A 10,649-nucleotide genomic window follows, 5' to 3' on the forward strand; every position below is an offset into this window, starting at 1 on the left:
ACAATAATTTGTATAAAAAATAACCATCCCATTCTTATTACTGTACAGCTGTATACATTTTGCTAAATATAAAAGTTGAGTTTTGTCACAATAAAATACAGCTGTTTGCTTATTATGACTATTTAGGCGTCCATTACGTCAATTTTAACATCATTTGTTCATATTTACCAAATGGTAATTCCCCCGGTATTTTTTCTAGGTAAATTTCAAAAACAAATGAAAACAATAAACCAATACTGGTAATTGTACTGGAAAATACTGGTAAGTTCTTTGTTTTTTAAATTAAAAATATTCTCATTATTTAGAAATATTTGTTCTTTTTATATCATATTACCAAAATTAGATATGTGTAATTATATCATGGCTGAGAAACCATATTACTTGTGCAGTTGAAACTTGTAAATAGTCTGATAGTGAATTAGTAAAAAGACTAAAATATATTTAGGTTATAGATAATGTTTAAAAAGATTTTCTTGTTAAAAAAGATATTTTTTGTTTTTGTTACAGATTTATTGTTTATTATCAAAATTTACTTAATCCATAAATGTAATTATGTTAAGAATAAACAGAATTTACAATCAAGAAAATTTAACCAATAATTATCAACAGAATTATACAGCAAGGTTAAAACTAGTACCAAATACCTATTACTCTACTAATTTAAAAAAGTTAATATTAAACAAAAATGGGATATTTGTTTTAAATAAAACTGCATATGATTGTAGGTTTCTTCTAGATACTGAAAAATGTATATACTTTTTATCATAAATATATTTATTTATTACAGAAATGCACGAAATATGTTAGTTGAAAGCGATGGAAAAGTTTTAAATGGTGAAGACCGCCCTTCGTCACCTTCTAACAGTAAATATTGTTGTCTTAAAACAAATGTACAATAGTTTTTAACTTTTTGTTTACTTTGCCCCATAACTACAATCTTCTAACCCTATGCCTGCCCCACCTTTATTATTATTTTATATCTAATGACAGGTTGTTGATAAATTATAATCCAGTACCTAATAAATATTGTTCTTGCTACTTTTATGGTTTAAGTATCGCTTTCCACAATGATTGATGTTATATATTTTAAAAGAACCTTAAACTTTTTTGTAGTGAAAACTATTAAAGTATATTTTAACATACAGTTTTTAAATATATTTACAGGGAAGGCAGTTCGTGAGATTTTTAGACTGTCAACATTTGAGCCTTACTCAGGAAGATGTGATGAAATGCAGTTATGTAATGCTGGATTTTATTATATTCCGGAAAGAAATCAACTTAAATGTTATAGGTATATGTGTATTAAAAATAGTTAATTTTGACGAACCTAAATTTTCTTTAAAAAACATTTGTTTTGTCTTTTAAAATTATTAACTGGTTGCAGAGAATTTACAGCTTCCCATGTCATTTTTTATTAGTTTTTTTTTACTTACCTTCAAATTTATGTTGTTCAAATAAAATGTTTGCTAGCCTCTAGATTTGCATTTGTTTAACTTATCATTAGTATGCAAATCAAGATTCAAAATGAAACTAAATTTCAGGGTGTATACTAAAAAATAAAATATTATTTTAATATTTTTAGTTGTGGAAATCGAGTCGAAGACATGCAACCAAGTGATGATTTTTACTCAACTGTTTATCATAGAGACACTTGTCCCCATAATTATGAAAATCGAGCTGGTAACATAAGTGTTGGTATGTCAAACTTTTTGCAACTTACCATTTCTTAACTTTTACTAAATATTTTCATAAATAGAAATAGTTTCTTTTCTACAAATTTTGTTTTAATTACAGAGGATTCAGAAAGTATAATAAAAAAACAACATTTAATACCAAGAAGACGACCAGATGAACACCACCCAGGAATTGGTGCCTCAACCAGTAATCAAAATCATAATATTCCAGGAACCAGTAATCGACCTGTAACTGGTACTGTTTTCACTACACCAATGCTATCACTCCAAAATGGTGCCAATAATATTCAAGTAGGAAACAGAAATCCACCATCAGCTTATCCTCAAGAAAATAAAAGGCAAAGACGACAGGCAAGTATATTGAACCGACAATTTAAAACTGAATAATTTAAAGCTTGTTAAGTATGATATGCCTAAAATAAAGACATTTAAAAGACAATCATAACTTTAGCTACCTGGGCCATAGGTTATCATACCCTTGTTAAAAATGTTTGTTAAGTTCCTGTTTTCAAGATCACATTAAATTAATTCCTTTTTTTGTTTTAGTATCAAGTTAAGTTGGCACCAAATTCAGTGTTTGATCAAAATCATGAAATAAGGCTCAACCAACTTGATTTATCACAAGAAGCTGATAGAAGGTGAATATTAATTTTTTACTATTTTAAAGTTTTTTTTTTGTATATATCTTTATCCTCAATGTGGGAAAGTCGAATGCGCGACTTAAACATAGAGCAACATCAGTTACTCCCACCCAGTCTTGAGTTGCCTGTGGCAGTTTAGGATATTATAGATTATAATTGCCCAGTATTTATGCTGCTGATTAAGTGTTGGCTCAGCAGGAGTTCATACCATTTATAGCGCCTTACTCAAGAGCACTACAGCATGAGGTCAGTGGGGATTGAGCCCACGACCCCATGTGTGGTGTAGCAAGTATTCTTACCACTACACCATGCTGGCGGTTAAAGTTATTAACTGTTTTAAATTTTATTAACTGAATTTGTCAAACATAGCATACAAAAAATACTAGGCATTACAACTCACTAGTATGCAAAATTTAACAATGCTTTTTTCGATGTAGTATGATTATAATTAAAAAAAAGGACTTACTAGCTTTTAATAAGATAAATAATTTGTTTACTTTAAGAAAAACTTTTGAAACACAAAACTGGATCTTTGCACACAACCTACAGTTAACACACGAAATAGCGAAGGAAGGATTTTTTTACTTGGGTAATGCCGATCGAACCCAGTGTTTTTCGTGTAACGTTGTACTTAAGGATTGGAGGGATGATGACAATCCTGTAAAGATTCATGCGATTACTTCAAGAAACTGCAAGTATGTACATTCCTAAATTTTAAAGCAAATAGCATTTTATTATAAAAGCACCTACAAATCAGAGTTTTGCAGCTCTTTCATAAGATAAATGAGTTGCTGTTTATATTATTTTTTAATATACTAAAGTTATTCACAATCTTAAAATATATTTGAATTTTTTTAGTGATAACAATATTGTAACATTGATTTTTTTTATTTTGACATACCAATATATCTTAGTAAACAAAGGTAAAGATGTAGCAAACTAATTCAATTTTGTTATTAGAATGGTATTGCGAAGGGAAAAATGGAACTTGCCGATTGGAAGGGACATTCCTGCAACTAATCCTAGGTAATTTTAATTTCAACTAGTTCACCTGGAAAAAAAATTAGTTATTTAAGTTTATATGTATTCTATGAATCACAATCATGATGGCACAGTAGTCTTATTCATAATTAAAGTTTGTTTACTTAAAAAACTAGTTAGAATGTATAAGAAAGTATGGCCAGAAGTGTATTGACTTTTAGTCATTGAACATAAGCTGTTGTTGTAATAATTAAACGGTTGACGTAGTTTATCTTAGACCAACAAATCTATGAAACCAAAATAAATATGTGGGTTTCAGTTTCTAATCAAAGGGAATTTTTCCACAATGTTAAATAATAGAATGGTGATATAAATTCTGTTGAAATTCACCAGACATTAGAGTAGTAGTTTAGCAAGTTCTCACAGAAAAGTTTAGCAGATTCTCGCAAGAGTTGCAGTTGTTTATTAGCATTTTTTGGCTATTTTAAATATATTGCAAAAACTCAGGTTTGAAAGATACATTATAACCAATTTAGTAAATTAAATGCTTGGTGTTAAAATAATTTTAAAGATATTAATTAATTAACTATATTTTTAACTAAGGTATATTTTAAAAAATTTTCTAATTAGTATTTCACCTGAATCGTCAATTGGAGAACCCCCGTCAAATCATTCTATTACAATACCACGAGGAAATAACGAACCAGTTAACCCACAAGTCATTCCACGTGGTGGTCTTTTTTTTCAAAACCAGTCGTCTTTATTTGGTGAGGAACCCAATTTCTCCCAACAAAGCACGGGAAATTTGCTAGATAATCCACTTGAAATATCAAATTCACATTCGGTGCCTGCAAGAAATCGACAGCCCTTACAACCAATGGAATCTTCAGGAAATCTGCCTATTTCAACTGGCGGTGAAGCACTACAGCCTGGAGTGCAAAGAATTTCAATGCAGACTGAGTCTAACCAGCCTCGCCCACCAAACCCAACTTTACAATCTGCACAACATGTACAAGCCTCCCCAGCTTCTAGGATTCAACAGCAAATAAGTCAACCTGAGGATCTTTACCCTTTAAGTAATCCACAAGCACCAGCCATGGGAGATATTCGAGAGCGCAGACAGACTTTTACTAATTCTCCAAACTGGCCTCATGGACCAGAACTTACTTGTGAAGTAGTGGAAACTGGATTTTATTCTTTAGGTGAGCAATTAAGAGCATTTTATGTTTGTTTGTTTTGTTAGTCCTATTTAGAAGTTTGCTAAGGCTTTTGGGGTGTTAAACATGCTATGACGTTTTAATATTTATCTTAATATTTATATTTATAAGGGTGCTGTATTACATTTTAGGTTACAGTGATAAAGTAAGATGTTGGTACTGTGGAGTCGAGGCTGAAAATTTTCAACACGGATCAAGACCCTGGGAAATTCATGTCAGAAACTACCCATCTTGCAATTTTGTTCTTTCAAAGCGGGGTCTTGATTTTGTCGAAGCTGTTCTATCTAGCATCTCGGGTGAACACGAATCTCCAACTCAGTATCAACCAGAAGAATCTTTACCAAGTTTAAGAAGTAACCCTGGAACTGAATATGAACCCAACTCCCTGTCTGAAGAGGTGGAAAGTGGTCCTACGCAGCTTCCCCCTCCAATTGTTCTTGATCCAGATGAAGAATTGGCAAGAAATAGGTAAAAAAAGTTATTTGCATTAACTTGTTACATTAGGTTATTTAAAAAAAAATTTAAACAAGCTTACATTTGATATAAACACACGACATCACCTATGTTTAAGGATTGTATGGTAGCTTTTTTTGTGTTTATCATGTTTTGTTAACTTAATTCTTATAAATAAGTTGCTGTATGTAAATTTATTTAATTATTTAGAGAAGAACTTTTATCTTGTATGCAATCTGACATGGTGGCACAGGCAATTACCATGGGATTTAGTCGCTCGCAAATTAAAGCAGCTTTAAAACAACAAATAAGAAACCATTCATGTGGTTACCAATCTTTGGAGGCTTTGCTTGATGGTCTTATTCATTTCCAACCTGATGGAAATAATATGGGAGATTCAGATGAAGGTTAGAAGGTGTGGTTATAAAAAAAATTGCAACATTTGTAAATAATATTTTTTTAATTGACAAAATGAATTTTTACAGCTTAAATTTAAGCATTTTATTTATTTTTTATTTATTTTTTATTCATTTTTTCATTATTTTGTTTGTGCAGTGTAACTAAATTTTTTTTTCGTTTAGAAAGTCTAACAGGAAATCTACCAAATTCGCCCCCACCCGTAACCCAACCTGCGACCTCCAGCACTCAACAACCAAACCTAAATGTACCGGAGGCTTCGTTCAGAGAAACGGAGCAAGAATTAAGACGATTAAGAGACGAAAAAAGATGCAAAGTGTGTTTGGACGGGGATGCGGAAATGGTATTTGTTCCATGCGGGCACTTGTGTTGTTGTCTTGCCTGTACAAGGTCCCTAAGACAATGCCCGATATGCCGTACGCGTATCAGCAAGGCCTACAGAACTTATTCATCAATGTAATCGAAACGTTAATATTTTTTCGAAAATTTTTTTTTTGTTAATTGTATTAGAAATGAGGGGAAATTTTGTTGCTTGATTGTTTATTAAATGAAATCAATTTGTAGTGCATGGCTTTAATAATGGAAATCTTCTTTTAAATGCCCCATATGCTATCACGCTGTAATCTTTTTTTATTAATTGAAAATTAACTTGTAACCAAGTCAGTAGCCCTAGCTTTAACAATTTATATTTCGTGATTTTTTTATAGTAACATCGCTTCAAGCAAGTTCATTTACTCGGTATCATTCTTGCGTTGTGTAATTGTGCTTAATTCATAAAAAATGGTTTGGTTTTAATGTTGTATATATTGCAAACTAAAATTAAATTAATTAAACTTTTTCATTAGGCAGAAAAAATGGTATTGGAATTGTTTAGATTTATTTTTGGAATAGTTAAAAAATTAAGCTGGCAAATGTGTGAACAATATAGATATTTTTAGGAATCGTTTATATTTAACTTGTTTGTAATATTTTTAAACGGAAAAGTTAAATTTTGGGGATGTGTTAATATCCGTCGACATGTACACCTTGTCGCACCTTTAAGTTAAACAGAATCACCTTATTTGGTGGTTGTCCATTACAGTCATCATAAATTACTATAAATAACCGGTAATCCCAATTCGTTTCAGAAATCAAAGCAAATCTAAGTTGGAGAAAAAAAATAATTTAGGATAAATGGTTTTTAAATTTTACAAACAATGTCTGCAACGTTTTGTGAATATTGTTATTAGATCAACTAAAACGCGACACTCATGACAATTCTCCTACCCTATAGTCTATAGGCCTATCCTAAATAGTTAAATAATGTCGATTTTTATTATTCGATGCCTGCCTATTGGTAACGCGTGTTATTATTTCTACCGCCTACTCATTTTTGGTTTTATTTTTTATTAAGTGGTTTACGATATGCAAATAATAGTATAAAATCAAATTAACTTAAAGTTTATTTTTTCCGGCAAAATTCAGAAGCGTTTAGGCGATATTTAAAAGTTAAAATAAATGTTAATTGCATATTATTAAATACGAAAAAATGTAAAATGTATATTATTAAATATAATAACACAAAAATTAATATCAAGAAATGATGTAATAATTTTCCTAATAAGTTTGTCTTAGGTAAAGATTTTTATAATTTTTTTTTAATTGCAATTTAATAACTTAAAAAATTATTTTTTAATTTAATTAAAATTTTTTGTTTTTTACTTGTACACATTTTCTATTGTTTACGAGGACTTGTAAAAAAACCTAAAAAGAAAGAAATGGATCAGATGTTAAAAATTCCGATCATGATTTCGCAGATTTTTTGTGCTTGGTACGACATTGGCGTTTAGGTGAGTCGGGCAAAATAAACCACAAAAATTTAAAATAAAATTAATTTCACCTGTATTAATACAACTTTGCCAAACAAATACAATTTAGCAGCTAAGCAGGTTCAACGAGATAATATTATTTAACAAAAGAAGTAGTTATGCTAAAAATACCAATTCAAAACCTATTAAATTTAAGCTATATTGCGAATAAACAATTTTTAAAATCAACAGGGGTTAATAAAAAAAACTTATAACATTTAACTCTATAAATAATATTTTAAATGTGCCAATAAAACGCTTTTGCCTATTTTAAAGCCACACACGCGAAACTTCTTAAAGTGTTTTCGCTTCCTTATAAAACCAGATTCAAGTTGTTTGTCTGGCCCATATTCGTGGTTAGATATCACTTGGATAGATCGCCAATTTTTTTTTTTTTTTTTTTAAGTTTAAAGATAATATTAAATTGCAGAAAGTTTAGTCGCTAACAGTGTTGATAAAGAAAAGGTTAAAGTAATAATACTAGAAAATCACCAAGTAATATTACTCTTTTAAATAAATTGAACATTGTAAGAATTAATAAATAGTTATTTGGGGGATTTACTTATATTTTTTAGTTAACTAAATAATTTTTATTATTTAGAAAGATATGTTAATATAAGTGTTCTTAACAAACTATAATTTGTTTTTAGAGCAATTAAACACAGAAAGAAAACATGAATCTTATCTGTTTGCTAATATCTGTTTTTGTCCTTATGGTTTCGTATGAAGGTAATTTAAATTATAGTTCGATTGTTATTAAGAATACTCTAACTTAATTAGCAATAAATTTGTGTAGATATTGTAATTTTCTTTACCAAAAAAAGTTTGAGTATAAAAATGCCCTTTGTTAAATTTTGATTCCTATGGAGAAATAAACTCACGCGTAAAACAAATCGCATTTATATATATTAAGGAATTTGTTTAAAAACAAATTTTTGCGTCGTACTATAAGTCTAGTGGATAATAGATTGTGGTTAATCTAAAACAAGAAGTTACAGGTTTGCCAAGTGGCTTACTTTAAAGGTTAATACGATATTACATGGAAGTTAATGCAAGTTCGCAACGGTTCGGTTTTGTGGCAAGTGTAAACAGCAATGTGGTAATCTTGATGGAATTTCTGTTGACGTAAATTTTCGTTAGAAGAATTTGTTCGTTTAAGTTTAAAGAGCGTTATTGATATTTGCTAAATCAGAATGTGAATGCCCTGTCTTGTTTTTGTTAAGTTAATAAATTTGTGTTGGTGTTGACGAACTTTTGATATTGTTTTATTGGCGTACATTGACTAGACTTTAAAGTGCACGTAACAAAGTTAATAGTTAAAATTGTCCCCCCATAATTTAAATTTATTTTCACACGTGCGTTTAGTATTTTTATTTCCCTTAACGACAAAACCCAAAAACCATAATTGAAAGAAATTACTTTATCGATTTTAATCCATCAAATGTTATGTGTTTACTGTCTTTTTAAATCAGATTACGAAAAAGATAAAAATGTGTTAGTGCACGAACCTCATACCCTTTTCGGTTAACTTTTCCGTAGATAAAAATCTTGAAAATCTAAATTGCCACGTCATTCCACTAATAAAGCGTTTTTAATAACTCGGCATTGTCTTTAAATGTGGGCTTTTACAAACCTTTTTAACCAGCTTAGACTTTATTTTTACTTAAATGCTTTTTTTAAATATATTTAGTATCTGCCGAGGCCACTACATCTAAACAAATTGAAACAACTCAGCAAAGTTTAAATATCACAAACCAAGCACATCAAAAAGTTGAATCTAAAGCAACTAAAACATTGACAACCACTAAACCCAAACCTAAAATTCAAGGAAATAAAAATAAAAGACCGATAAATGCAAATCAGTTGGTGGTAAGACAATGAAACTCTATTGCAAAAATGCAGAATAATTTTATATCTTAAGCACTTAAAAATTCAAGCCGTTGTTAAAAATAACATATTGGTAGTCTTTTGTAAGCTGTTACTATATAGCGGTACCGATTTAAATAAAAACTTTACTTTTTATGGTAGAAAAAATGCAGCAAAATGTGCGTGTTTAGTCGGATCACGAAAAAGTTGGTTGGAAAACCTTGCGCAAAGCGAGCTAAGAGAGGTAAACCGAAAACAAAATAGCAAACTTGTTTTTAAATGAGAAACTAAAACTTATTTTACTAAACTTTATTTTTTTGCAGTCCTTTGTCTTTTGTGCCGGGATATTATGAAGTGTAGCACGCTTAAACCTTTGTAAAATAACTAAGGGGCTTTAAATACTGAGAGATGCCAGAAAAAAATTAAGAACACTGTGGATGTTTTGTTAAATTTCTTTGAAAGGGCTTTGGTTTTTATTAATGACTTTTTATCTTAAATTTTTTTAGATATTTTTTGTAATTAAATATTTAAAATTTTCCTTGATTAATTTTAGCTTTTTTTAAATAATTTTAAAGCATTATTTAAATGTAAAGGCTATTAATAATCATCTCTTTTCTGTTTTTAAACTTGTGCTATTAATTCGCTAAATACAATTGTAAAAACTGTAAAAATATGCTTCATTTAGATTCTATTTAAACTTTTTTTAAAGGGTTACACTATATAAAGAATAAATCTTTAGAAAGATATTAAATGATTTAAATCCAACTTATAAATCTACCCTATTATTTAAATCTAGTTCCAAATTAAAAAATACAAATTGGTTTTAGGATATTAATTTAATGAGCTGTTTAAGCAGTTTCCAATACATAAAAATTGAAATATTCAAATAAAGATTGTTATTTAAACTTTGTATCCTATGAGACTTCTTCTTCCAATCATTTCACCAACAAAAAACCACATCAAAACTTCAGTAAAAACTAATGAGTTTTGCCAAGCTTGTTTCACAGATAGTTGCATGAATTTTCCAGAAGTGAGGTTGCCAACGGACTTTGAGGCAATCCCAACAGCTTCACCAACCTCACCCGGGGTCGGAGGTCGTAGTTCAACTCTGGCAAATTTCCAGAAAGTTTGTAATCGAGGAGTTGCGAATGCAATACCGGATTTGCTCCACACAGGAATCTTTGCCATTAGTTTAGACATATTTGTTTCAAGTTATTTACAACTTATAGTTACAAGGATCCTTATTTGCCTAAAGCAAGAATGTAAAACAAGTATTTATATATTGTATTTGACAAACATAAATTTGCAATAAACTTCACTGACATTCAGACACTACAACACCGGCAGCATGGTGTAGTGGTAAGAACACTTGCTACACCACACATGAGGTCGTGTGTTCAATCCCCACTGATCCCATGCTGTAGCGCCCTTGAGTAAGGTGGTATAAACGATATGAACTCCTGCTGAGCCAGCACTTAATCAGCTCAGCAGTATGATTATCGGGCAATTATAATCTATAATATCCCAAACTGC

At 30.0% G+C, this 10,649-nt stretch overlaps 3 protein-coding genes across 5 annotated transcripts; 2 read left to right on the top strand and 1 right to left on the bottom strand.

The window, feature by feature from the left end:
• Window positions 1-201: 201 nt before the first annotated feature.
• On the top strand, window positions 202-6,252 carry LOC145747179 (E3 ubiquitin-protein ligase XIAP-like). 3 transcript variants are annotated; one of them, XM_082564864.1, is made up of 12 exons: window positions 202-261; window positions 788-864; window positions 1,165-1,291; window positions 1,583-1,695; window positions 1,795-2,045; window positions 2,241-2,332; window positions 2,839-3,030; window positions 3,296-3,361; window positions 3,947-4,518; window positions 4,665-5,001; window positions 5,197-5,393; window positions 5,568-6,252. In XM_082564864.1, the coding sequence occupies exons 2-12, from the start codon at window positions 801-803 to the stop codon at window positions 5,861-5,863; spliced, it is 2,307 nt and encodes a 768-aa protein (XP_082420990.1). In that variant the 5' UTR covers window positions 202-261; window positions 788-800; the 3' UTR covers window positions 5,864-6,252. The 3 variants fall into 3 exon arrangements, with proteins under 3 accessions (XP_082420990.1, XP_082420989.1, XP_082420991.1); XM_082564863.1 differs by lacking the exon at window positions 202-261 and adding an exon at window positions 324-623; XM_082564865.1 differs by lacking the exon at window positions 202-261 and adding an exon at window positions 508-623 and having other exon boundaries at window positions 5,197-5,401; window positions 5,568-5,707.
• Window positions 6,253-7,899: 1,647 nt separating this feature from the next.
• Window positions 7,900-9,564, top strand: LOC145763767 (uncharacterized). Its single transcript, XM_082575283.1, has 4 exons — window positions 7,900-7,979; window positions 8,941-9,119; window positions 9,279-9,360; window positions 9,440-9,564. The coding sequence occupies exons 1-4, from the start codon at window positions 7,925-7,927 to the stop codon at window positions 9,493-9,495; spliced, it is 372 nt and encodes a 123-aa protein (XP_082431409.1). The 5' UTR covers window positions 7,900-7,924; the 3' UTR covers window positions 9,496-9,564.
• Window positions 9,565-9,835: 271 nt separating this feature from the next.
• LOC145761447 (ATP synthase F(0) complex subunit g, mitochondrial-like) lies at window positions 9,836-10,368 on the bottom strand. Its single transcript, XM_082574583.1, has one exon. The coding sequence runs from the start codon at window positions 10,314-10,316 to the stop codon at window positions 10,017-10,019; it is 300 nt and encodes a 99-aa protein (XP_082430709.1). The 5' UTR covers window positions 10,317-10,368; the 3' UTR covers window positions 9,836-10,016.
• Between the last annotated feature and the right edge of the window lie 281 nt (window positions 10,369-10,649).

This window comes from Corella eumyota, chromosome 1 (assembly GCF_963082875.1).
Source record: "Corella eumyota chromosome 1, kaCorEumy4.1, whole genome shotgun sequence".
In the NCBI taxonomy this organism is placed as follows: Eukaryota; Metazoa; Chordata; class Ascidiacea; order Phlebobranchia; family Corellidae; genus Corella; species Corella eumyota.